The sequence below is a fragment of the Alligator mississippiensis genome, chromosome 12 (genome assembly GCF_030867095.1).
Source record: "Alligator mississippiensis isolate rAllMis1 chromosome 12, rAllMis1, whole genome shotgun sequence".
NCBI classification, from domain to species: Eukaryota; Metazoa; Chordata; order Crocodylia; family Alligatoridae; genus Alligator; species Alligator mississippiensis.
The window spans coordinates 49,283,427-49,311,369 of record NC_081835.1 but is presented as its reverse complement, the minus strand read 5'-3'; the positions used below and the strand labels follow the sequence as shown (position 1 = coordinate 49,311,369).

Below are 27,943 nucleotides of genomic sequence, written 5' to 3'. Positions count from 1 at the left end.
CAGCTCAGGATACACTTCCTGGAGTTACTAGGAAGCATCTAATAAGAAGACATAGGACTGGAAAGGAAGACCCAGGCCACCAAATCCAATCCCTTGAGGGTGCAAGCAATAATGTAAGAGATATTTAGTTCAAAAGATCATCCAAATTGGCTCTTCATATACACCTAGAGCCAAAACCCACCCCTGACAAACTTAGGGTCACTATTAAAAAACAAAACACCATTGTATGCCCTAAATTGCCATTGATTTCTGTCCTACCTTTGACATCCTGAGAGACCTTGAATGAGTCACTTAGACTCTCGCTGGGTTCCTAGCAGAGGTGTACACATCACAGGTTCTATCAGATTACTTGTGACGTGCAGCTCCTCTAAAGCCATCGATACCAACAGTGTGTTGACATGAGAGATGAACAAACTGAACAGATCTGCCATGGCAGGGACTCAAAGCATTGATGCCATGACATGTGTGTTCAATTTGTTCATCTCTTATATCAACACACTGACACCAAGGCTGGCAATTGGTTTAACCCTGAGCATACGAGTAACCTCTACCCAGCCAGGACTCCAAGATGTTTCTTTACTATTGCTATGAGCACCAACACCCCCCTAGCCAATCCCCAATAAGTTATTAGACATTTAATACTATTACTGTATTTCCACCACTCAGTGCAATAGCACCTACTGGCCCCTTTCATCTGTCGTTAGCAAATATGACCAGCAAAGCACTGTGGAAGAGGAAAAGCACATTCTTTCCTGCTCTGTTGAAAGCTTACCCAAGCTTCTTTGACAGTCAAGGATTTTGAATCCATTATGCATGCAGGCTGCCAGCAGTAAATGCTCACACGCTGGGTGCCACTTCAGCCTCCAAACTCCCCCCTGAACATGGGTGTCTGCCAATGGCTGCTTCATGTTTCTGGTGTCCCACAGGAGAATGTGCTCGTCATAGCTGGTAAACAGGTAAACATATGCAGATACCAAATGCTTTTCAGAGAATAGAGCACAGAAGCAGCAAAAACAAGACCCAGCCCCCCACCACAAACAAATGTGTTTCCTTCTCTATTTCCCACAAGAACAGCTCCTGAGGAAGCAGTCATAAACTGGAAAGACCAAGGAGGCTGAGAAGTATCAGATAAAGAGCAGCTGAAAGGGACTCACCTTCCTGTAGCCAGAAGATTCTCCCTGTGAGGATTACACTGAATGCTGCAGACACCCATTGAATGCCTGCAAAGGAATAGCCTGCATCAGCAAGGAAGAGGGCCCAAGGCAGGAAGGTAAACCCTTCATTCTTGAAGCTGGTAACCTTCACTGCATCAGTTTTTTGCAGTAGTAAAGGATGACCCTGAACCACAGAATAGTCACCATAATACCACACAAGAAGGAAGCAGGCAATTCTCAAAACTCCATTTGTGCCTGTTGCATCAAGAGAAGCCTACTGAAAAGCAAGGCTCCCTCTGCACAGCTCTCTACCAGGAGTGATGCAGATAACCTTGGAGAAAAGCAATGTATGGCACAATAGGACGTAGGTTGTCAAAAAAAAATAGCTGCACCCCAGAGCAGCTTATACAGCTCCCTGTGACAATAAATTTGTAGCAATCAACTTGTCTCATTAGGATTATACAAGGAACCCAGTTGAGAGGAAGAGTTATATGCACTGCTTTAATTAGGTTTTGCTAGCTGGACTATACCAGCATGAAAGATGAATGTGAAAGGAGGGATGGGAAAGGGGAAAAAAAACAAACAAAAGACATGCAAAACCTCCCTTAATTTAAAAAAGGCAAATAAAATTACTCTTGGAGTCCTTTTTTTAAGGCCTGTGTCAAGTGCCTTCTTTTTAAAAATGATTCCCAACGCCACGTTAGTGCCCATACACCTTCCTCCTGGGAGGGCAGAAAGAAGAAACCAGCTTGGACGTGCATAGTGGACATACTTGCTGCCACCTTGTACTACTTTACTTATGTCCCCTTCTCAACCCTAGTACAAACCTTGTGAACTAGTTTAGACACAAAGCAAAACAAGACTCAAAGCCATACAGATCTGGGAAGAACAATCTGTTCCAATGAGTCAGCATACCTACAGGTCATGGCATCAGAGGGAAATCCTGGGCTTATTTTGAAAGGACAGACCGGTGAAGGGGATCTGGGAAGCCACACACTCCCGAGCATGTGCATGGTATCCAGCTTCAACTGGCATCTTTAAATGGCACCAAGCAGCAGACATTTTGTTGTAGACATGTTAAGTGGGGGGGTTAGCCAAGCCATTCTGCATAAAGAAAGACTGGAGGCTATTCTAGACAGGGGGCTAGTCTAAAGGTCACAGAACTGTTTTGATGGCACACTGCACCCCTGAAACAAGACAGGACTCTTGGCCCGCCTCCTCCCACAATTTGCATCCAAATGACCTAGCACTCAAAATGCCAATCAATCAACTGGCCACAGTAGAACTAGAGGTGTTGGGGATAAGACCATAGCAATGTTGAACTAAAATGTATGCTATTTAACTGAATGCTAGTTATGTAGAGTGGGAGGAAGTGAACACAAATCAGGGTCAGTTCTGCATCCTCATTCAATGCCCAATTGCTGGCCTGGCTTAATTACCTCTCACTGGTGAAGATGGGCATCTCTGGGCTGCACCTGATGTCCCAACCCCTCAGCAAGCAGTCATCCCCACCTGCACAGGGTGAAAATAGTTTTGTTTTTTTTTTTAAATGAATGCTATGTGGGAAGTCAGTGCAAAAAAGCTGCGTTCTAGGAAGCAGAGACCATTCTGACTGACCAGGAGCCTGCTAAAAGCAGAGCGCAGGACCCTTACAACTGTTGCACACCATATAACTACAGCCCAACTTGCCTTTTCCAATGAAATAAAGGGAAAAGCCATTGCATGTACCACAAACAGTTTACTCCATGCATTTATTTGGTGCATTTTTACCCCAAGATCTGAGTACTTTGCAAACATTAGATGAAGCTCACAAGCCCACTGTGGGTGGCAAGTTAATATTAGGCTCCACTTTGCAATGGAAAAACAAACACTTGGACATGAAGCAGTTTACTAAGGCTGCATATTGATCACCGAGCTGGGACTAGAACCCACAAGCCCTCACTTGCAGTTGCCTGCTCAGGCTACAAAGCAATACTCCCTCCTTCGCAACAAATATTTTGGAGGGGGAAACAGCTTAATGGTCCCAACTTCTGCAGATTAGCTTTACCTACAATCACCCCCACAAAAAGTACTTTTTCCTCCAGCTGTAGTTCCACCATTTACAAGATGCCATGTTGCTGGCAAAGAAGCCAGAAGCATCATCACAATGCACAAGCCAAGGGAAGGAAGCAAAGGCAGGTTCCCCTGGAAGGGTGCTTTTTAAAGATTCATGCATCTCCTAGAGCAACTGTTCCTCCCCACAAAAGCCTCCTGGTGCTCACAGACCTGAATACACGATTTCTGTGTCCCAGTAATTGAAAGCAGCAATCCAGGCCTCAAAGTCGTGAGCCTTCCACTGACTGAGGACATGCACAGAAGGAGCAGATTCATCTACTGACAGTAGATTGAGCTTCCCCTTTGAATCACTGCTGATCACCCTCAGTGGGTGCCCGCTAGAACTGAAAAACACAAGGCCATGTTAGAGTCTTAAACATCTAAATTTCCCAACCTTTCACCCAGCACCTTCTCTTTCACACTTAAAGCCTTATTACAGCCTAGTTTCACACACAACCTGCATTATCTGCCTAGTAAGATAAATCTGGATGGGAACTGCAGTAGCAGAGCTTGAGCAGACACTGTTCTGCACACTTGCAAAAGCCCCATACCCCTGCTTGAGAACTTTAGTCCACACAGTCCAAACAGAAGTCAGCAGGTGCACCAAACTGACTAACTGAGTCAAACCTTATGCATCTCTGACTCTATTAACTGATAAGGTTCATCCCTACCCTGTGGTCCATCTGACTTCACATTAACAAAAGCTAACTACCTCTCACTGCCTAAACAGACAAGGTCATCTTCACAAGCCCAGCTCACAGTGGTTTGGAGTTGATTCATGAACATAGGTCTTTGGTCATTAGCAAGTTCCAAGGCCGCACTGAGAGACTCCTTAGGACAGCCATACAGCAGACCAGGACATCTCCAGCTTTGTTTACTAGCCCCAGCCTTTTGCTTCCCCAAGTGATTAAAGAGTAGCAGCACCAAGAGCTCCCCCTTCCTTCAGGGCAGATCATGGCTATTCTATCTTTAAAGATAAGGAAGGAGAGGAAAACTCCAGAGTGAGAGTTTTGTTTAAGTAACATGCATAGAGAAAGTATAATGGACACAAGCACTTCAATACTAGGTTAAGTTGGCCCTACTTCCAGCCTTGTATTCAGTCCTCACCACTCACTCTTCCAAAACTTACAGGCCACACACAGAGTGCCAAGCCTTAGCATGATCCTACCCAACACATTTCAGTGTACTTCCTGCAACAGATTCTGCAGACATCAGCAATCACTGCTAAACAGCATCTCTCACCTTTCCCATGACAGGGGACACCGATGGAGGCTCAGACTAAGCAGACTTCTATAGCACATTGACGCTGATGAACTATTCTTTTATTAGCAGTTCCTAGGCAGAGACCCTACAGCAAATGTTATCAGCATAAAAGGATACCTGAAGAGCAGCTCTAAGCATATTGAGCACACGGTAGTAATGAATGGTCTTTCACACGCTCCCCAATTCCTTTCCCTCCTCACCACTCCTCTCGTCCTGTGGACCAGTCCAGAGATAAGGCAAGGCATTGTGCTCCGAGGTCGACACTGCAGACTGGCTCCAACATGCAGCTGTTTTTCTACTGGAGAGAAAAGGAATCAATCAAGATTAAGACAACAGTAACTGGATGGGCACTATCCAACTGCTCCTTCACAATTGAACACAGCTACCTCTGGGTCACCTTTTCAAAGGAGACTACAGGTTTGTAGAGGAGCAAGCATGTTAGGATCCTTGGCATTGGAGGCAAGAGAAATCCTGCTATAATGGCTAAGCTGTTCAAGTATTAACATACATATTGGGTAGGGTTACCTTATTTCCAGTTCCAAAAAAGAGGACACCTGTGGGAGGGGGTGGGAGGGCACCTCACTCCTGACCCGCAGATCTCTGGCCCTGCTGGTGCCCCTCACTCCCAAATCCAGTCCCCAACCCCTGAGTCATACTAGAGCCCCACATTTCTGACCCACAGACCCCAGGCACTGGCAGTGCACCCCACACTCCCAACCTACAGACCCCTGCTCCCTCCAGCCCTGCCCCCATCCCAACTGGGCCAGAGCACAGCAGCTGCAGCAACTCCAGCTTGTGCAGGTAGCAGCAGAGCAAGCTGTCCTCAGCGTGGGCTACAGGATGGAGGGGAGGCCTGTGGCACTCCCACCCTAGGCTGGGGCTCCTGCACCACACCAAAAGGGCCTCACCACAGCCACCACCCTGGACAGCATCTCCCGGCCGGTCTGCCCATAGCATCTCCCAGCTGCCCTGGCTCCTACCCTTCCCCTTGGCCCCAGTGGCACCAGCCAGGCCAAGCTCCCCACTGCCCCCTTCCCCTACTGGAGGAGCAGGTGCTTCCCCGCTCTGCCCTGCTACAGCCCTAATGCCTGACCACCATCCCCCAGAGCTGCCAGGCTTCTGTCCCCCCTCACATACCCATCTCCCTCCCCCCCTTCCAGGACAGTCCCAAAGCCTGGCCCTCCAACTCCTGCCCTGATAAACTTGCCTGCATTCAGCTGCCAGGGCTGCTCCCACCACCCTGCCTGGCTGTATGCTGGCCACTTGTGTGTGCGCATGCAGACACATGTGGCTGCCCCTGCTTCCAACTGCCCCAAGCAGCTCCTTGCAAGCTGGAAGGCTGCCAGCCTGCAAGGGGAAACACGCAGTTTCCTCCTTTGAGGAAGAAAATGCATGTTTTTCCACAAACAGAAAACCTGGGTCCCTGGTAAACACGCACATTGCTATGGCAACCTGGGAAATGCAGTTCTATCAGCAAAATCCTTGACTTTTTTGAAATATGAAAAAATGTCTGGACAGAGATCAGATGACCCAAAAAGAGGACATGTCCAGGAAAACCTGGACATATGGTAGCCCTAACATTGGAGCTCCTGCTCTTCCAGCTTCCCATTTCATCAAGTTTCACCACAACTCATTCCTCTCCTCACCCAAATCTCCAGCTCCCTCATTTCAGTGCTCACTGAAAGGCCCATTTAGCCACAGTGCTCCACCTTCCCTCAATGATTTCTGCTCTCTCAACTCCATTAAAACTGATCTCTAGTCCCCAGTAGCTTTTTCCTCACTCTCAGCCCCCAGTCCCTCTGCTCTCTTTAACAGCCACCTGTCTCCTCATCAAAACTCTCTCCTCTTTCAGCTTTCATGATTCACTTTTCATAGCACTCATTTGTCAGTGCTCTTTCAGCAGCTGTTCCATGTCCCTCACACAGATGACTCCTAAGCTTTGTTCTTGTTTCCCCTCTCATACAGATGGATAGAGATCAATTTAACACTGAGATATCAGAAGCAGTTTGTGGAACCACCAAAACAAAAAACATCACTTATAAACTATTTGTCCTAGGGTCACTGAAAGTATTGTGCAGCCACAGAGTTCCACAAAGCCATTCTCAGATTTGCATCATACTAACAAGCCTTTGAATGTTACTAATTTAAACATCAGCTGTGTTAAGGCTCTTTTCAGTGGTGATTTCCCTCCTAGCCACCTACCTCACTTCCAGCCAAGCAGCAGAGCTCCACAGCGCCTTTGGCATTTGCAACACCCAGCACAGGATATTCTGCAATAGGGACATGGCACCTGAAAGAGTAATTCATAACCAGGTCTTGAATAAAAAAAATCATGTCTTACATCAGAGAAGAACACAACTGTATCAATTCCAGCCCAGTACAGGATTGGTCAAATACTTTAAAAAGAAAATCCAAATCTCAGCCAAGCAGCATGCCAGGAACCTTCCTGGAGGGCAGTAAGAAAAGCTGCTGATGTGGACTGGCCAGGGGACATCCACTTTTATTAAACCCCTGCTCATAAACAACCTGATGAATGAGTGCAACCCTCTGCTCACTGACACAGGCTTGAAAGTATTGTCTTTAGTCCCCCTGCTCTAACCCCAGGAAAAGAGGGAGCAGTCAAGGCAGAGAATTGGAAGGCAGCTGCAGCTGTTCTCACGAAAGACTGAACCCAGGTCTCCCTGCTGGCTCCACAGTTCTCCTATACCTGGCCTCCGGACCTTGCTGACAGATCCCTCTCTTAACGTGGCCCGCTTGGCTTGCACAGCTCTTCATGCCTATTGGGCACCTAACTTCCTGGATCTCACTGCCATCAAGTGAATCCTTAATTCTGAACCTTTTTAATTAACAAAGTCGTTGCACCCCTGCTGCTACTTCCTCTCCAGCTCAATTTTCCTGATTCAGAGTGCTGACAGAGCTGCTCTTAGGCTGACTAAGCAGCAAGTACAGTGCAGCCAGGATGCCCACACTTACAGCTACCATGAATGACTACCAGAATTTTTACCCTAAAAGAGAAAAAATGATTCCAGAGTTGCTAAACCCAGCACCAGTGACCTTGAAGGCAGCTTATTCATTACTGGGGCAATAACAGCATGCCATCATAGAGAAAACAACCATTAAGTGGATACCACACAGAGGTGCCCAATGTTAATAGTGCCATAAGCATGTAACACAGGGGTGGGCAATTATTTCAGGCAAAGGGCCGACTACTGAGTTTTGGCAAGCCATTGAGGGCTACATGACAGGCAGCCAGGGAGAGATACATATACATTTTCTAAATTTTTTAGGGGCCCCACGGGCCAGACAGAATGGCCTGGCAGGCCACATCTGGCCCACGGGCCCCATTTTGCCCACCCCTGATCTAACATGTCCCCTTCCCCACCCAGGCAGCCTTACCATTTGAGATCAAGAATGGCAGCAGTTTCAATCCTCTGAATTTCAGTCAGTGGGATGAAGGGCTGTTCCTCATTGTAGTGATACAGGTAGAGGCGGCCCAGCCGGGTGTGAGGCTCATCACTCTCAGTGGAGCTTATGCCAGGCTGCATTGAACAGAAAGAAAGGAAGACTGTAGACTTGAGGCATTTTTCCCATCTCCTCCGTATAGCGGAAGCTTCCCATTGCACATACCCTACTAAAAAGAGTAGCTGCAGATGCTGGTAAAAGTGCAGGCGATAAGGCCGGCACAAGACTGAGCCAGGCTTCATTGTATTTCATTCCCACCTCAACCAGGACTGTGCTGTGGGATCTTTGAAGAGTGCTTGACAATACATTTGAACTGCATCTCAAAGAGACACCCAAGTGAGCCTTACAATAGCAGCAGAACCATGGCAGGCCACAACTTAGTGTAGGCCAAACCATCCAAGTAGCTCCCCAGCGTCTTCCATGGGTTTGGCAGCTATCAAAGGAAACATAGCAGCCACCAAGCTGTGTATTTTAAAGCCACCTCAGACTGGTCTGCACAAGCCAGTTACAGCAGCAGCTGCAATGAGGACAAACCCCAGGTGCATGTTTTTCAGAAGTGCTAAATAGCTACAGTTCCAGCTGAAACCAATGAGATCTGTGGATGCTCGGAAAGCCTAGAGAGTCAGGCCACAAGCTTCCCTGGTCAGAAGTAGCTAAGAGATGTATGCATTGCCTCCTGCACCTCTGGGCTTAATGCAGCAAGTACTGAACAGTACTCCCCACTGCTCACAAAAGCTCAGAACAGGAAAAGGATTAGATTCTCACATATACTTACACTGACAAGGAGCTTAGAAAGGCAGAGTGAACAGATGTTTCTCTAAGAAACACAGGCCAATACATCCAACCTTGTGAAAGAGGCTTGGGGCTTTTTCAGAACCACCTTTGGTTTGGGAGCAGCACACTGAATTTTTTCTGAAAGAAATCCCCTAGCCCAGCATCAGGTGGGAGCACTGGTCTTCTTGAGGCAGGAGTGCCACCTACTGAATTACCATAAGCACTTCATGCTGAAACTAGGCATTCCTGGGAGGTTTTGTATTCCAGCACGGCTTAGTTCTCAGAAACAGACAAGGAGCACAGCATAAGGTGTGGCTGCAGTGAACATGGTCTCAACCAGTAGAGCACAAAAGCCACAGGGAAACGCCCGGCAATTTGAGGGAAACGGATCTGTAGCATTCTGCTCTGGAAAAGTGACTACACATGATTACTCCTTACTCAGCAAGTCCAGGCCCACAAGCAGTCAAAGGCAGAGCCACATGCTTTAGCTCAGCCGTTCTCAACCTTTTTTCTACCAGGACCCATTTGTAAACATCAGTGGCTAGTCCCAACCCAGTGCCCCTCACTCCCGACTCACTGCCCTCCCACCCCCAGGCCCCAGCTCCCCTGTGTGTGGGCAGAGGGAGGGTGTGTGGGGGCAAGCAGCCCCTCACAGGCTGGACCTCTGCCAGCCTGCAAGGGAAACGCCAAGTTTCCTGTGTTTTTCTCCTTTAAAGGAGAATCCATTTTTAAAGTTTGTTTACAACCCTTTCATACATTTTTGCTATCCATAGGTTGAGAAACACTGCTTTAGCTGAATTGTTTTTCAATTTTATTTTACTTCCCATAGTCCTGCAGAGCCCAGCCAGCCACAGGAGGGTAGACTGAAGTCAATTCCAGGTTAGGCACAACTCTCAAAATGGCTAATCAAGTTTAAATCAGTTACACTAAGAGCATAAACACGTCACCCAATTACGTGGATCAGTTGTGCTGGAATGTGTCCTGGCACAGCTGGGTAAAAAAAAAAACATACTGCCCATTGATCCTGCAGGACAATGGACAACAATTCCCTCCTTGCAGAGGTATGCCCCAGAGACTCCCCAGAACACATCTTTGTATGATGGGAAAACCAGGCAGGCACTACCAGGGCTTGAGTGGCCTGATCCTGCATGGGAATTCCTAAGGAGCACAGAATTAGGCTCCTCAAACCCCAGGAGTGCCTGCCCAGGGCAGCTGGAGAACAGGCACCTTTTGGCTGCCTGCATTCTCCTCAAAGCTGATGGATGTCTGCTGCAATAAAGGAGCAGAAATGATTACTACCTTCTGTCAAATTCACAAATTTGGGCATGTGGTGCAACAAGAAGTACAGACATCCATATGCTTTCCCTTTGTGCTGCTATATAAAAGTTATGGTGGTGGCACAAAGTGAACATTGCTTGCACTCTGAAGACTGAACCGATGTCACCAAGGACCTAGTCTGCAGGGCTGGCATTTTAAGAACAAATGAACACACCCAAGTCCCCTTTCAATTATTAACCAAGTACCTCAACAGCATATTCAGTCACAGGAACACAGCAAAGGTGGAATTTGTGATACCACATTTACAGTGATTATCAGAGAAGAACAACGTGTGAAAGCATCCAATGAAATACCAGAAAGCATTTCAATACACAGCTAGTTTCATGGGAACAAACACCTACAAGGCTTCATATCTCAAGGCAGATCTAGCCCTAAAGCACCAGCCCCACAAGCAACACAATGCACTAGGTAGCTTTGTCGTGTCCAGCATGTGTCTAACAACTAAGGAGGACTGGCAAGCTTATTTCCAGTCAAAGCATAACCCAAAAAAAACCCACTAGACAACTCCTAGAGATGCACTTGAGCAGACTTTTTACTGCCCCTTCCCTAAAGGCACATGCCTCATTTTAGAGCACAATTATCCCTCCTGAATCAAGGGGGTTTGCACGTGTGAATATGCATGCACACATACTCACCCACACCACAGAACACATTTGTGATCCAGAACCCCTCCTGTGAAGTCCACAGATGTTAATTTTGGTTGATTTTCTTGAACCCCACCCACCATTCCAAGTCTTTTCCCCAAAAGTAGACCTTGCCGTGGCGAGGGCAACAGCCTCACATCCAGGGTCCTATAGGCAGAGCTAGCTTCAGCAAACACAGGCCCCATAAGCAAAGAAAAGTAGCACAGAGTATGTAAGAGAGAAAAACTATACAGGGAAGGGAAACAAGAAGCAAGTGCTATCATATGCCACGGGCGTGAACACTATGCGCCCCTGGATCCTGGGGGGGGCACGGTGACTGCCCGCAGGTGGCAAGTGGAGGTACTGGCGGTGGGGGGGAGGGGGGGAAGTGGTTGGCAACTACCCACAGATGTTGCTGGCGATGTCAGCAGTGAGCGGGGGGGTGGCAGTGTCGGCAGCGCTTTTCACACAGGGTGCACTGCCAATCTCAGGGGGTGCACATGCACCCCTACACGTCTCCAATGCCCAAGGGGGTGCCCAGAGCACAGGGAGCGCTGCAAACACACACGGGCGCACAGAGCATGTTTCCAGTCAGCCCTGCCAATACAAACTAGAGGAGACGCAGGCCCAAGGAAGACCCTCCCCGCCAGGCAAACGTGCCAGGTGAATCAGAGACGGGCTGGACAAACAGTGAGCAGCTGCGTACCAACTTAAGGAGCGGCGCCTCCTGGACGGCGCGCGGCGGCCGCTGCTCACCTTGCTGCCGGGCTTCCTGAGCTGGTAGGTGCCGCAGACCAGGGCGCTGTGCCAGCCGGGCACGGGGCACCACTCCACCGCGTCCGCGCTGTACTCGGTGTCCACCACCTGCAGGGTGTGCGCCCGGCCCCGCCGAGCCATGCCGCGCCCTCGCTGCCGCTGCCTCCGCTCCCCGGCCGCCGCCGCTGCCGCCGGCGCGGGACGCCAGAGCACCGCCCTCTGCTTCCGGGTCACGGGCCGGGGGCGGGGCCAGGCCGCTCCTCCCCTGCGGGCACGTGGGCGCCGAGCGGGGGTCCGGCCTCTGCCTCGGGCTGAGCCTGCCGATGCTTGGGGGATCTGAACCCCAAGCCGCTGGGTTTGGGCCTGCACGTAGGATGCCTGCCAGAAGACTGGAAATATCTGAAGCCCCTGGTGGGGTGGAGGATGTTTGCTGGCTGTAGGGCCACTTATGGGTCATGGATTTGATTTGGCTTGGAACACAAAAACAATTTAAAAAAAAAAAAAAGCAAAGGTAAGGGAAACAAGCCTCCAGAGGATTTGTGTCTGCTGCCAGCCAGAGGGCTAAAGAGCTACACTGCCACCCACGAGGGTGACAGTAGGACAGGTTAGTCCTGTTGTCCGAGGGTCTCCATATAGGGCCCTGGCAAGACTTGAAGTCACAACCTTCCATTTGAAATCTGCAGGGATGTGCCTAGGATGTGTAATCAAGTAGAAAGGAAGGCACATCCGTGCACCTGCAGGGATGTGCCTTTCTTCACAGGCTCCAGCATGACTGGAAGCCTCCCTCGAGCTCTTTCTGAACAGCGGAGTTCCTGGGGAGCTGGACTCATGGCCATCAAGGAGGTGCCAGTGAAGGAGGCCCCACTCCTCCACCCGTTGTTGGTGTAAAAACATTAAGCTGGTTGGAAGGGGTCAGAGAATCCCTTGGCTCTAGTCGGGTACATGGAGTGGCCCAGAAAATTCCCTGCCATGTCCTAGAAGTAAAGATCACTTCATCTGCTGCTTCACTCATCTCAAGCGAGTCCTGAAGGAGACTGCTCCCCATCCCTCAGTGATCTTCATCACGCTTTGCCCCACAAACCTCCCTCAGCTGCCTCTAACGTACCACCAGAGTTGCCTGCCTGAAAACCAGTTGTTCCCTTCTGAACTGCACCCTGCAAATAACCTGGCACACTCATTCTTCACGCTGTCCATGTTAGGTTTTATTTATGGCCATCCCTTTTCCAGGGACTGCCAACATCTATACACTCCAAATTATGCAACAAGCAAAGCAGGGGCCCTACAGACAAGACCCTGATTTATCCCCAGAGCAGGTCAATCTGCTCTACAGAAGTTTCTTTCTCCAGGAATTCACCTCATTCTAATTTTCCAGGTTTGCTTTGCAAACTAATTATTTTACATACAATTAAAAAAATAAACCCACTACATTCTCTTATGTGGTATCATGTTGATGCTTACAAGGGGTCATGAGGGTAAAACTCTCAAGTCACTGCATGTACCTCTGCTAACAGAGTGGCAGACAGCAGTATGGTGTCATTTTCTCTATCTTCCAGCTGGAGAAACAGGTCACTTTGGCAGTTATTTGGTAATAGCAAAGTAATGGTGACACCCAGAAATCTGGGTTCCATAATCAATAAGGAATGGTCCAGTCTAGTGCAGTCTTCTGCTGCTTCTCCCTAGACAGGGCAGCTCCTGCCCAATCCCCTTTAACTGATCTCTTCCTTGTGCTATCTCTTCCCCCACGCTGGCATTTTTTACCAGCCATCACTTGTTTTCTCATGTTTCCCCCACTTCAATCCCTGCAAAAAAAAAAAAAAAAAAAGTTAATTACTAGAGCCTTGTCCTACCATGGCCCAAAATAAAATCCACACTGCATAGCACAAGCTTCATTGGTGCCTTCATCAAAATAGACCAGAGCTAAAAACTCAGTGCCTTTACCTTTTCAACTCACTCCTACTACTGGGCCTTCTCAATTCCTTTCTCCACACCACCACTTGAAAAGTTTAATTTTATTTAAATATCTCCCTCCTGTTTAGGAAGGCTTCAGTCACTATGTGCCCCTAGTACTCCCACTTGTTCAATTTGTTTCTCATCACTTAACTTTGATCTTCATCTTTTATCTAAATACTATTAGGGACAAACCATGAAAGGAGCAGCAATCTATGCTCAGCTTGTTTTTCTTTAAACCAAAGCCTCTCACTACAAACTTTGGGAAAGTTTAGCTTAACAAACGTTGCTTTGCTCTCCTGCTGCTGCAGCAATGTTTTAAGCACCCTCAGGGCAGGCAGCGTATAGGCGGTGATCCGTACTGCTAGCACAGTGAAATGTTTGTGTATGGTGGTGCTATGAAAAAAACCCCAGCATGGTTTTAAATAAGCTGCTAGTTATCAAAACAAGCCAAAAAAAGGGTGGAAGTGTGAACTGAAGCAAAACAATTATTGCACTATGCCTCTGTCTGCTAGTTTCATTTAAAACTCATTTGCTGCTTTTACAAGGGACCTGTAAAGGGCATGAACAGGTTGGACCATTTTGCTTCTTGACACAGGAAGGTGTCTAAAGTCTTGTTTGTACAGGAAAATACTACTATCAGAAGCTAAAGTGTGAATTTAACGTGTGTGGACATTTATGCTGTATAAAGGACTTTTCAGGTTTATGCTTGCATTGCTAAGAAAAACAGCACATAGAGGAAGACAGCTGTATAACTACACTGACATAACTAGCAAAATTATCCAGAGGAAACATTGGAAAAGGTACTTTTACATCTCAAATCCAGATTATGTTTATGGTTTTCTGGCAGAGTAGAGGTAGAGTAAAAGCAGACTAAAGTGACTAGTTTTCAGGTCTTTTAGAACTTTGCTTTTTGCACAAATGCTTGCAAAAAAAAAAAAAGTTTCTTGCTAAGCAATTACTACCCTACCCCTTCTATTACAGGCCAAGTTGAAGAAAAAAAAAAGCCCACATGTACTGCACATTAGTAAATAACGCATTTAGTATTTCAAAAAGCTGTCACAATATTTTAAGGGGAAAAAATTGTGTGTGTGTTTAAAAAAAAAAATAAAAAAAAATCAGTGCTTCATGTTGCATCTTAAAGAATAATAGCAACCCAAACTTGTTTTCAGGTGAAAATGAAATTTGCCTCCCACATTATATGATTACTTTTAACTACATAAGAATTGAAGGAATTGGGAGTGGGCGGAAGGATTTTCAGATTAAATGAGATGTTCATCTCTTCAAAGAAAAAAAGTAACCCAAAACTACCAGTACATCTACCAGATTGTATTTCAGACACCCCTGCAGTATCAGCCTAGAAGCTGCAATAGCAGGTGGCCATATGGGCCACAGGAGCACATCCACAAGCACAACTGAAATACCTGAGCTCTGTTATATCCCATTTCTTTTTTTAATTCCGTAGATGATAGAGCAAAAATAACTTAGCTTCCTGCATAAAGCACAGTCTCTACTATATTTTTTCCAAAGCAACTAGAAAAATTAGCTCTCTGCCTTTCTAGTGCTCTGGGTTTTCCAGAGTTCTGACAATTTCAGAGTGGAAGATCAGTTAAGGCATCTCACCTCAGCTCCAGAGCAATGGCCTTGAGCTTGGCTCCACACTTGAAAAGCCTGCCTTGCATTCAACCCAACTGTGAATGAGTTGCAAACCCTCACTTGCAAATACCTGCTCACATACCAAGAAGGTACAAGGCAGCCAGATCATCACAATACCAGATGCTTGTGCACCAGCTACCTACAGAAGCTGGTGCATCTTATTCACACTAGTTTGACAAGCCATCTAGCCCCAGCCAGATCCTTGACCTTGTACTGGAAATAAATGTCAGGGAGACCAAGTGTTACAAGAACTTTGAAAGTGGCTGGAAGGGAACACGAGACAACTACAGAGCAGACAACAATTCATTCCAACCTTTACTTTGTTTGTTTGTTTTTTTAAATGTAACTTCCATGCAGAGTTCTCCAGAGTAACTGCTGATGTCTGAGCCTGTCTCCTGGCCTGGCATAGCCACATATACTTTTAGCCACATGGGAGAAAAAGCTTTTGCTACATGACAGTTATTTTTTTTTCTTTTTTTTTTTCTTTTTTCTTTTTTACTTTTAGGCCAACAATGTGTTCTCATCTGAACATTACAGTAAATGAGTCCTATCCAGAATTTCTAACAAAAACTGTACATGAGTTTACAAACATATTAACATATAAATAATGAGAAGCTTCCTGCCTGGAGCTCCACAGTAGTCTTTTTGCTTGAGAATATAATACTGGAAGGGAAGAGCTGATCCCTTTCCACAGCACCAGTCAGGCTGGCTTAGTCCAGTCAGCTGTTCTGCTCAAGCATCACAGGGTTTTTTTCTTCTTCAGTGCCTCTGGCTTCAATAAAAAGTCTGTCATTACTGTGCAAAAGCAAGAGCCCAATGCCTTTGAAAAGGAATCCTGCTGCTGAGAGGCCTATGCTGCCAGGTCATCGTTCCGGTCCGAGCTCTTGCTGGAAAGTTCGTTTCTTCTCCCGGCAGTGCTTCTTGTGAGCAGGCCAGTCTTTCTGCTGGCACTGAGACCCACAGTACCTGGCTACCTGGCATCGGCCACATATGTTGAATTCACGTAACTAGAAAGAACACAGAACAGAAATTAATAAATCTGTTCAGAGGCGAGACAGGGCATTCCCCAAGAAGTCTGACGCTGAACACACCCTACCACAAACCTATCAGTCTTTGGGGAATGCAAACATCCCAGCAACTAGATTCATTATATCAAGAGCTATGCTGCAAAAACCAGAATACCATGTTAACAACTTTAATGGAACTGAGAACACTCAAAAGTTTCCCTTTGGTTGCTGCTTTGTTTTGACAGTGCTCATGTTCTGCTGCATAGAGATGTGTTAAACTGAGTGTCTACAGACAGGAAGAGATATGGAGTGCTGCACAAGCTCAACCCTTGCTGAACTGATGGCCAGCCAGAGGGCTTTGTAACATGGACCACAAGAGAGGCAAGGGAAAGACAGATCCCTTTCCAGAAGGTGGGACATAATACATATATAAAGCAAATACAAGAACCTTAAGGTTCCTTATTTGAAGGATTTAAACAAAGTCTTAATCTGCACTGCTTGGTCTCCAAGCCTTACTCAGCATTCATCCAGGAACAAGACTATCTGCTTTCCCAAGACAGAGGCACAGCCCCTTGCCCTGTCTCAATCAAGCCAGCACATGGCTTAGTCTCAAATTTCCTGCATCAAAAGTACTCCAATCACATCATTTTCCCTCCCCAAATTGTCCAGCACAGGCTACCTATCATCATCTTCATAGTAGCTGCCAGCCATGCTACTGCTCAACTCCACTATACAGCTCAAACTCTCCCTTCTGAGATTCATTTAGCCTTTCTTCCTCATAACTAGCTGCCTCCATGCCATCCCTTTCACACCTTGCCAGCTATGGCAGATGGACTTCCCTGCAGTCCTCACCACCTGAAATAGTCCTGGTTTCCCCTGCACATAGGATTGATGCAATATTTCAATATTCCATCTGTATGAAGACTTATACCAGAGATTCTCTACAAAGGGAACAGCAAGGCAGCCTGGGGTGCCTTGAGATCCTTTCATGGGGTGCCAAGCAATGCTAACACTGTTAGATGTGCAAACCTGATTCACAAGATAAACCCAGAGATTTCAAACAGAAATCCAAAGTGTTAAGAAGTCTGACCTGCTATAATCTTTCTGGGTTCTTTGCAAAAGAAAAATTGCTCTATTATTTATCTGTAGCCCAAAACTTGAGAGAAAACTAAGAGCTGTCATTTTCCAAGGGGTGCAAGTCTAAAAAGGTTGAGAATCACTGGCTTATACAAATGAACGCAGTATATAGCAAATTAGTCGAAGAGTAGCAACACTGCAGAGGCAGAGAAACTGTAGTTAGGGAATTTAAGGACAGCAGTGAGATTATGAAATTCATTTCAACTAATTAAAAAAAATGCTTCCATCAGGTTAGAACAGAAAGTTTCCTCCTACAGAAGCACAGGTGAAATGCATTAGCATAGGACTGAGACATGCAAAGCACTTCAAATTCTACTACAGGGAGCAATCTTTGGTTACAGATATGGTGATCCCAAGGGTCGCTCTCTACTTCCACTTTATTTTGAACACACCTGTTTTTCTATCATTGTGCAGGGGGGGTAGTGGCATTCATAGTATGTGCAGGAGTTCTCCTCTTCCTCCACAACATCCCCATTAGCGTTGTAATACCGTGTTACATTCAATACAGGAAACTGCTCTTCAATGGGATCTGTGGGAAGTTGCTGAATCGCCAGCCAGTACAGACTTTGTTCCCTTTAATAAAAAACAAATATAAGTATAGTCCATAAGCTTATAAACTGATGCATGTGGAAATTAATACCAACTCCATTTGTAAAGCTGACAGTTTATACAGAATCGCATTCTAGTTCAGTCAGCCTGTGCATACTTTTATAAATGATTTCTTTTCAGGACTTTTTTTTCAGCTTGCATACAAAGAGCTACTGCCAAGAAACATTTACATCAAACAAGCTTATTTTGATATAAAATTGCCTCAAAAAGTTCAGGTTGTTTTTATGGTTTGAACTTCCCAATTTTCTTGATTGTGAAAACATTTGCCACTCACTACAATGCACTTGGTTTTCTCAAAGGAAGTTTAAGACTAACAATGCTCAACTACTGTGATCCGATTTCCTCAAGGTCTGAAATGGAACTTTTCAGTACCCAGCATGTGTATTTTGTATTGTGGTACACAAAGAATTATGCCAGCTGCTGTAATGGCATAGTAAGATAGCTGCCTGCCTGCCTTGATGAATTTCCTATTCAAATAGACAAAGAACAGATACAGGAGGGATCTTATATGCACTGTCATGGTAACAAACCATGCTAGCTCTGTCACAAAAAAGGAAACCAAGAAACAGAAAGAACCTAAGTAACTCCAGTGCCAGGTCAAACAGCTAAGTGGCAAAACAACTATTTTTTTAAAAGCACACAACTACTAGGAGGCAGCAAGTGAATGTAAAAGGGATTTTTTTGAGAAACGGCTGCCTGCAAATGCAGGGGACCAGCCTCAATAGTCCAGGAAGCCCTTTCCAGTCTTACATTCCTAAAATGGTTCCCAGTTATTTGATGGCAAAAGCTTATCCCTGAGCTCTATTACACCCTTCATCAGTAAGTGACAAATGCTGATGTACCTTTGTTTACTAGAAATGTCTTCAGCTTTGGGTTTCCAGCCCCATGGGACTAAGCGCAGATTGTCCAGTCGGTTATCCACCGTCACGGAATTCAGATGCACCACCTGAAATCCTGGTGCAATCCCTCCCCTGTGCCGTTCCCTGAAAGAAATGGAAGTTTTCAGTCTGTCATTAGCAACAGGTCCCCATAATTAGAAGCAAAGAATAGATATCCCAAACAACTTTCATCTTGTCACTCTATAACCAAGTGAGGACCTGCACACAGACTATTATGGCTTTATACTCATCATGACCCACCAGAAGGAAAAGGGCATAAGTGAATACTAATTGGCAAGGTGGAATACAGATTTAAAAAAAAGAAAAAAAAAAAAGAAAAATGTATTTCTGTCTCAGTACAGACTGCCCACGTGGCTATTTAGTCCTCTGGGGCAGATGTTTTGTTTGCTACTATCAGGCCCGTGTAGATTCATACTTGGCATCTATGTGCAATTCAACAGTTGGACCTCCACTAGGAAGTCTCCAGATTAGGCACAGACGGTACCAACTAAATGCTTCACTAGCAACCAGCCAGCATCATTGTTAAAGAGTCTATTTGTATCCAAGACATCATTACTAAACCATACAGGCTTTTTTTGAGGGCTGATTCTTAGCATGTAGCAAGTCCTACTTAATATGCCCTGATCTGTATTTTCTTCCCATTTCCTCTTATTCTGTCTTCAATTGTCTCTATGGCCCCCCAGCTATTCCATAATTGCTCCTTTCATCCTCCTTGTTTTTTTTACCAATGCCACATCTTTCTCTTCCCTATTCCAAGCCTCTCTCTCATATCCAGTCATCCCCATCGTAAATGACTATTCCCCATCTTAGTTTTTACAGGGAAGGGAACTGGGTCTTACTATGCTTTGCAATGTGCCAAGTACTTTAACAGAAAGAAAACAAACACAAAGGGTAAGAGACAGGCCTGGTGTCCTTGCCTATGTAGTTTGCCTGACATTTCCCATTATAAGAACCCATTTGCAGTTGCTTATACCTTTGCTTAAATGCAACTGCATGACCTAGTTTTCCTTGCTGAGGAGCTGCCTCAGGCAGAATGTTTTTTAAAAATTTCAGCCTAAACGGTTCAGTCATTGTCAAGAACAGCTAGGGAATAATGTTGTGCCCGTGTTAAAAAAAAAAAATCCAAGTGTTGTATAAACAACCCATGCTATGGAGCAGGGAGCAGGACTTTAGCAGAGGGTGGCCATTGTGTCAGGGATGTGGCCTTTTGCTTTCTCTGTGAAAATCTGCTTAAGTTTGTCCAAGTCTGAAAAAAGATAATTCGATACGTTCAGGGACTTGTTAGAGCTTAGCAGGTACTGCTTCCAAGCAGGCTCCAGCCTGTCTAAGCTCCTAGCATCACAGAGACTGAACATACTTCATCCCCCCAGAGCAACTGACATCAGGACTACAGGGACAAAGATGAGCTTTTCCTATAATGCTTTATGCACCAGGGAAGACTAGCAGCAGGGAATCAACCTCTCCAATACTTCAAAGATTCTCCCACTCAGGCCCATCATCGGCTCCCAAGCAGCGTGGAAAAAGCCATAAGATTTGGATTCAGAAGGAACAAAAGCTGAACCAGGAGAAGGAAAAGAGACTGCAAGGAAGATTCTGGTCAGACTTAGACTGGAATGGGAGAAGACATTCTCCTCTAACTGGAATCAACTGGAAGTTAGAAGAGATAGAACAAGAAACCAGCACTGGGAGTCATGAGGGGAAGCAGAGGATTAAGCTGGGAAGAAGTTGGTAGAGGGAAGCATAGATCAGACAGAGATACTACAAAATGAGAAATGTAATTGTAAGTTAGCTTTAAAAATCCTAATTGCTCAGATGAGCTTGCATACTCCAGCCCTCCAGCTCACATTAAAGCGACATTGCAAAGTCAGACAAAGGTAAGGAATGACAGAATTAATGTTGCAAGAACAGCTATACATCAGACTCCTTGTGTGCACATATCAATCTCTCTCTTCAATTGTATGATGATCCCATGCTACATTTTGCACAGGTTGTGTCTCATGAAGCACACAGAATGGACCAATTGTGGAAATAAATGAGGACTGCATAATGAAGTTATTGTCTAAAGAACCCCTGCCTAATTTCTTGAAGAAGTTGGAAAAAGCAAGAGAATGGAAAGGTAGAGAAGAGAGAAATCTCATGGTTAAAGTGGAATACTGCCGTGTTGCACTAGGCAACCAAACTTTTCACATAAGGTAATTAAATGCATTTTCTTCACCGTCTCTGTGCAGTGTGAAAACTCAGGGTTGTTTGTAAAGTGCTGAGTGATTACAACTGCAACTGAAGCCAATGGGAGTTATGCTTGAATAAATTAGATGCTAAGTACTCTAAAAAATTCAGGTCCCAAGTGTCTCATTGGCATCCAAAGATTAGTGGATTTTTTTTTTTAACTTCAATTTTTCAGTGCCTCCATTCCCTTCTTATTAGCTGAGGATACCACAAAATGTATGCTTGTGAAACCCTCAGGTAAGAGTGAAGACCACTACAGTAAAGCCCATGACATCTAAAGTCTGTCTTCAAAGCAGAGTTTCAGTAGAACATAAGTAAGGCCTAAAACTGAACATTACACAACAGGGCTAAAACAAGATACTGAAGATGTTAATACTGGGTGCCTTCCAATCAGTACACTGAATGAGTCAAGACGACTGGTGGGGGATACAGGGGACCACAATCACGTAATTAAAGATGTATCATATTGCACACGCACAACTGAGCCAAATTAAGCTTGCACAGATGCCAGTGCAACTTATTTTCTCAGTACTTCCTAGCTTTTAGTGCCTGACATTGCAGCCTTAATTATGTTCTTTCAACATCATGTTTAGTGTTTAACAGGAGCTCACATGCAGAGACCTTCCCCATGGGCCTGCAAATCAGGAATGGGAGACAGCACTTTCTCTGAAGCAGGCTGTAGAAGAGGAACAGCATGAGCAGACTGGAGAAGGAGCTGTGGAGCAGTTTGTGACTCACTATTTAGTACTGACTTTTCTCTGATACCTCTCCATTTCAGGCTGTCTGTATCTTCACAATGAAGGCAAAGGTGTCAGCCTCATCTAAGGTACAAGTTCCAGGACATACAAGGCAGTATGTAGTCTTCAAATAAGCTTGCAGGTTCTAGGTTCACCTACAGTAAGACTTGCTGACTACACCACACTTTGCTGGCATGTATCATTCCACAACACCTGCTGCAACCTAGTAACTTTAAATCAAGAAGACCATGTGCCCATCTCCTGATAACAAATAAATTAGACTAACTAGGCTCCTGTATGCAAGATATCAAAGAAGGTACAGGGAAAGAAAATTAGCATTCTATGGGCAGCCTAACTAGGCAGACATACAAATTCTACTTTGAGGAGAGAGTAGGCTACCAGCCTCCCTTAAAAGCATGGAACAGGCCTACCAGAATATAGGATAGGAACCTTCCTGCACATGCTACGAAAGGCACTGACAGCAGAAGACTGTGTGCAGTTTATACTGCTGTCTCCAATCCTAAGTAAGTGTTGCAGCTCCCTCTCCCTAGTTTCTAGAGGTAAAAGTACCAGCTTGAAAAGTAGTTTGCTACCTTTGCTATGCACTGGAAGCAGCTGCTAGCTCCCTGTGCTGAAAGTCTGCTGCATGCAAAACTAGTTGCACGAGTTGAACTAAAAGCTGCAGTGTTAAAAGCCATGTAGTTAACTGGTACCAGTTGCTGTGTAGATACTGTGGCTGAGCTCAAATCAGTGGTGCATCAGTAACAATCAGGCAGACAGGCTTAGTTTGTTTACAGTACAAACTGCCTTGCTACAGAAAGTGCCAAATAACTCCAGCCTCACACTGTTTTACCACTTGCTACAGTTCAGGCTTTCAGCTTCGGCTTACACACAAAATAAAGTCCAGGGAAGCCACTGGATGCTACAGTGGACAGCAAGCTTTTGCAATTCCCTCCTACATTTAGTTCACAACAGCCAAGAGCATTAGCCTCACCTCCCACTTCAAGGAAGGGCACAAGGCCAGCCAAAGCCCAATACTGAAAACATGGCATGTCTTTGTTCTTAGCCAGCTCTGAATTCATGCAAGTAAAGCTGAGTGACAATGGAGCATCAATGGCTAGGGCAGGAAACCCAAGAACACTGAGTGGCCCCAGGCAGACAGTACTCGCAGTCATTATGACTGAAGAACCTGGTAGGGGGTTCAGGGAAGCAAAGAACATCCTATGAAGTGAAAGACCATCATAATTCACACCCTGACTGTTTGACTTTGCAAAATTAATGCAACCATTCTGTTCTATTAACATGGCTTTGGATGTTTAATATGAAATACTACATTCACTGTAGCTGGAAATCCTTTAACGGTGGACGCCAACTCATTTACAAGACATGATTTTAAAGATCCGTTATATTTTAAATGATTCAGTGGAAATCATAAGAATTATTTCCAGTTGTAAAGGGAATGAATGGGGTGTTTAAAATATGAACAGCAGAACCACCAACATCTACAGAGCCTTCAACAGTCAGCTGAACAAACAAAAGCTAGATCCTTTGACAGGATTATTAATGCTAATTATGGACTTTAGATATTAGTGTATTAGGTTTGTGTTCACTATCATGGACAATGTGAATTAGCAAATAAATGTGTGCCAAAATATTCCCAAATGTTTTGTTTTTCCATCTAATGCACTTATCTCTACAATAAGATTAGGCAACATTGCTAGAGGAGCTAAGTGTAAGAGGTGCAGGTTCTATGATTCATACCTGCAAGGTGCAGCATGTTAAAACATTAAGCCCCACCCCAAGCTGTATGGGGATTTGGCCAGAAAACTCATTTAAGTACTGGAATTGGACATTGTCATTTGAGGGTATAATTCACAGAAATGACTAGAAAACAAGATCCCAAAAAGTTAATTTCTCAAAAGACGGGACTTTCAATAACTAAGGCAGAATCTACTTCAGCAGTGGCTCAATAGTTACTTTTCTCCACTTCTAGTGGAGAAATAGTTACTCAATAGTTACTATAAACTCCACTTCTAGTCCCAAATGATAAGCCTGAAAACAACCAAGATAGATCCTGGCAGCTAACTAAATAAGAGAGGTATTGTTTATATCAGTGATTGATTTAATTATATTCTTTAGCCAGAACTCACATGAATATCCAAAGCAATGATTCTAATTCAGTTATTCAGTAGCATGAAAAAATTAAAATTAGTGGCAAAGTTCCACTGAATTTAAACAGGGAGCTCAGCCTTTAACATTGTCCTTTCCCAAAATTTAGAACAGGGATTGTCAACCAGGGGTACTTGAAAAGGCCCTAGGGGATATGCGCAGGCGATCAGCAGAAGCTTGCATGCAGCGGCTGCCATCACTCCACATTCAGCCATGCGCCCCCCTCCCACCAGTCTGCATCCAGCCACTGGGGGTACACTGCCCCAAAAAGGTTGAAAACCCCTGATTTAGAAGACTGGATAAGAAAAAATTACTTGGGTGTCACAACTGGCAGGTGTTAGCTTTTGTCCATAATTTAGAGTAGCAATTCCTGAATTAAACTGCTTACCTGGATTATACCCAGCTACAATACAACTAGCTTCCCCAGCAGCAGTAACATTTTTAGAGACACATGAGGCTTACTCTTTGCTGGGTCTTATCACAACAAGACCTTACAGTACCCTCTGTGTTAGGTTCATAATATATTTTGCACCCAGTCCACCTCAGGACAGGACAGAGATACAATGGGCCTGGACACAGAGCATTTCCACCAGTGTAAAGGAGCAGGAACACAGTGCAAATCCTTATACTAATATAACTAGAATCTAGTGTCAAGTTAGCTCAGGAAAAAACAGCAGTAAGAATACACTGCTATAGGTTTCATGCATCCACTATTATCCCAGAATAGCTATTTGCTCAGTATACACCGGTTACATGACAGGCTTGCCCCCCTGCCTGACAAGGAGATGCTCTAATAGCACCTATTGCAAATACTACCCCTGGAGTAACTATCTGCTCTGAATCCCAGTGTAATTTGCACTAGTGTACACATTCTGCCTCCAGATCTTACAAACAAATATCAGATACCATAAGTACAGGTTGAAAGCTACAAACTGCCCAATACCTACCACAGTAACTCATGCAGTAGTCGCCCAGATCCCCTTCCTCGGTTTTTGTCAAATGCATAAGCAAATATTTTAGCACCATTTCCATCAGCATCTACCTCCATCCGAGCCTGGGGAGAAGGAAAGAGTGTTCTGTGACCGAGGGCATCCAACTGTCAGCAGCAGCACAGAAAGTGCCATCTGGGATTTGGGAGACAGGAAAACACCAAGACCCAACAATGTCTGCCCCCAGCAACTGCAGGAAATCTATCACATGGGAGGTGATCTTAATGGGATTTCAGTTAAGTGGCTATTTAGTACCTCCCTTAGGCAGGGACCACAAAGTTATACTTTGTGATGACTGGGGGTGACAAAAGTGGGCTGTCCAGTACAAGAAAGTTTCATTTAGGCAAATGGGAATAATAATCCAGCACCAGTCTAAGGTCTACTCCCTGCTCTGCACTAGACTTCACATATATCCAGTTTCTCTGAGCCTCATCCCCACTCTGTAAAGTAGCAATAATAACACTTCCTTACTCCATAGCACTGTTGAGAGAATAAACATACTGGAAACCAATGTCTGAAGCTATGGTACTAGGACATTATTTATGTACTTTTAAAAGATAAATATCCACCATGGAGTGGATATATTAGTTGCTTCAGAATCTAGCAGTTTTACCTGCAACACCACAGCAACAACTAATGAGATTGGGAAAATGGAAAAAAAAAAAAAATGAAGCACAAACTTCATTCTATTACTGTAGCACTGAAGAACCCCAATCAGAGGCCATGACCACATTGGTAGAGGCACTGTTCAAGCAGAACAAGGCAAGTCTTTCTTAATAGAGAAAGGACTAAGGGATTTTTTTTTTTTTTTTTAAATCAAGAAAACCCCTCCAATGATAAACCCAGGTAGATCTAGTTTAACACCATGAAGCAGACCCGGATTGAAAATAGTTCTCTGGCCCCATGAAAATTTAAGGTTGAGACATTTCCTCACCTCAAATCAATAAGAAAAGTTAGTTTCAAATTTGAGACTGAAATCCAAAAATATTTAAGTTAGACTGAGGAAAAAAATTATTTTGGTAATTCCAAAGCATCTGGGCTTCAGACTTTTATTTTTACACTTTATTTTCACTTTGTTTTCCATAAATAAGTAACTTCTCATTTTGAATGCCTCCAAGTTTCCATTTTTACCATCTGGAAATATTTCTCTCTCAAATTTCCTTCAAAATGTGAAAATTATTGAAGCCGGCCCTTTCCTAGAAATCATCTGTTCTAACAAATAAGCATTCAAACAAAAAAAGTCTGTTCAATAATTTCCAATAAACTCTTCTTTTAAAGACAGTTAAACTGGTCTGTAACCATCCCAGAAACCACTTCAAGTCATTTAGGCATGAAACTATCTATCTACCTCAGCACGCAGCTGAGAAGGACGTATTCAACCACTGTGTAGACGTACGATTTGGTGGCACAACTCTAATCAAAATACAGCTACCATACATTCGGTCAGACAATACAGGAGTTTTTTGTTTCATTTTAAAAAGGGAGTTTAGATTTCTCACCTCAAAAGAGTAACTTTCCACTAATGGGATGTCTTGTTCGTCTATGAGCGTATACTTTGTCTGAAATATATCAAACATATTAAGAGCAGTTAAGAAAAGCTGAAATGTCTTAAAAGATCCAAAGTCAATCCTGAAGTGATTCTGAAACAAACTGAACTTGAAATACTTTAGCAAAGTAAGCAAGCAGCACTGATATAACCAAGTCCTGATAAGATCACTTTGCCACCCAGTTTATGCAGGTACAGATCTGTGGCTATAGGCCATCACGTAATAATGGTGATCCGCACAGGAATGGACGGACAAAACACTCAGACCCCCAGCACACCGGAGACAACACCCAGCGGGACGGTGAACACTTTTGAGGTCATCAGTGAGACAACAAACTATTCAGCCCTTCCAGGATCTGGAAGAAGCCAGCCCCCAGAGCAGGTCTCCGGTCGAGAGCCGCCACTGACAGCTCAGGGAGGGAGAATCCCCGTCTCATTTCTACGGCTGCTCAACTCCTGGCAAAGAGCCGGCTCCAAATCCCACGTGCTCTCTCGCCATCAGTCCAGGCCTCCCTTCCCTGACGCTAGGTTCGGGGAGGAGGAGAACAGAGTAGTAGGTTAAGCCCATATCGAGTGCCTCACGCTTCTCGAAACTGCACGTGCGTGGGCGGCACCCGCCGTGTCCCTAGCTACTGGGAAAGCCCAAAACCAGGCTGGCGTGGCCGATTTGCCCCATGTCCCCTGAGCCCAGGGCGCACCCGGGGAGCCTCCAGCACAGGTGCGGGTGGGCGCCGGCCAGACAGGAGCACGCACTGCAGCAGGCCCGCGGCTCTGGGCACGACCCGGCAGGGCAACCCCCGGTCCGCAGCTGGGTTGCGGGCACCCGCCCAGGGGACGCCGGGAAACGAAGTGGCGGACTCGGCGGCGGCTCCAGCCAGGCCCGCGCGGGGAGAAGCGGAGGCCTGCCCCGGGCGCGGCTCGTGCTGGGATGCGGCCCGCGGCGCTTCGGGCCGAGCCTCGTGGCCGGGCCGCTGCGCCGCCGCCACCGGCCCGGCCCGGCCCGGCCCGGCCTGGCCCTGCCCTGCCCTGCCCCGCCGGACTGAGGAGACCCCCGCCCCGCCCCCAACCGCCCCCAACCGCCGCGGGGAGGCGCTGCTGGGCCCGGCCGCCCCCCCCCCGCAGTCCCCTCAGCGTCCCCGCCGCCCTCGGGCCCTGCCCCCGCCCCGGCCCGCACCTTGCCGGCGACCCGGCCGAGCCGCACGATCCCCAGCTTGAAGTCCGTCATGGCCGGGCCGGGCCGGGCTCGGCGCCGCCTGCGCTCGGGGCTCGGACCCGGGCCCGGACCCGGGAGCCGCCGCAGCTGCCACGCGCCGCCGCCTCGCGCACACCCGGGGGGCGGGGCCGCACACCACCTCCCAGCCCGGGGCCGCTCAGCCAACCACCGCCCGCGCCGCGCGACGTCATGCGCTGAAGGCCGCCGCACGCCCAATCGGGAGGCGGTGCCACGCGCGGTCACGTGGGGCGGAGGCTGCCGGCGCTGACGTCACACTCGCGGGAAGCTTTGTGCCGCCAACACTGGAACGACGCGCGCGGAGGGGAGGGGCGGGGCGGGGATTT

At 46.1% G+C, this 27,943-nt stretch overlaps 2 protein-coding genes across 10 annotated transcripts in view; both read right to left on the bottom strand.

Moving 5' to 3' along the window:
* The window catches only part of PNPLA7 (patatin like phospholipase domain containing 7), a 280,484-nt gene extending 268,811 nt beyond the window's left edge, over window positions 1–11,673 (bottom strand). For 3 of the 9 annotated variants that reach the window (XM_059715483.1, XM_059715482.1, XM_059715484.1), the window contains exons 1-8: window positions 11,465–11,673; window positions 7,908–8,050; window positions 6,714–6,801; window positions 4,712–4,806; window positions 3,420–3,592; window positions 2,594–2,666; window positions 1,155–1,220; window positions 773–945 (exon numbers count right to left, since the gene is read on the bottom strand). In XM_059715483.1, the coding sequence (XP_059571466.1) occupies window positions 773–945; window positions 1,155–1,220; window positions 2,594–2,666; window positions 3,420–3,592; window positions 4,712–4,806; window positions 6,714–6,801; window positions 7,908–8,050; window positions 11,465–11,605 (952 nt within the window). In that variant the 5' untranslated portion in view covers window positions 11,606–11,673. Of the gene's footprint in view, window positions 1–772; window positions 946–1,154; window positions 1,221–2,593; window positions 2,667–3,419; window positions 3,593–4,628; window positions 4,810–6,713; window positions 6,803–7,907; window positions 8,051–11,464 lie in introns of those variants that run through there. The other 6 variants (XM_059715474.1, XM_059715475.1, XM_006268295.4 and 3 more) reach the window with 5 other exon arrangements.
* A 3,696-nt stretch (window positions 11,674–15,369) lies between these two features.
* ZMYND19 (zinc finger MYND-type containing 19) lies at window positions 15,370–27,718 on the bottom strand. The gene is made up of 6 exons (XM_059715485.1): window positions 27,561–27,718; window positions 26,340–26,399; window positions 24,799–24,905; window positions 18,663–18,803; window positions 17,604–17,784; window positions 15,370–16,074 (listed from the first exon to the last, which is right to left on the bottom strand). The coding sequence occupies exons 1-6, from the start codon at window positions 27,609–27,611 to the stop codon at window positions 15,931–15,933; spliced, it is 684 nt and encodes a 227-aa protein (XP_059571468.1). The 5' UTR covers window positions 27,612–27,718; the 3' UTR covers window positions 15,370–15,930.
* Between the last annotated feature and the right edge of the window lie 225 nt (window positions 27,719–27,943).

Coding starts and splice junctions, on each gene's coding strand:
- ZMYND19 (XM_059715485.1), bottom strand. CDS start 27,611: ATGACGGACTTCAAGCTGGGGATCGTGCGGCTCGGCCGGGTCGCCGGC. Junction 26,400..27,560: donor TCGGCCGGGTCGCCGGCAAG/GTGCGGGCCGGG, acceptor GATATATTTCAG/ACAAAGTATACGCTCATAGA. Junction 17,785..18,662: donor GACATTTCTAGTAAACAAAG/GTACATCAGCAT, acceptor TTTTTATTAAAG/GGAACAAAGTCTGTACTGGC.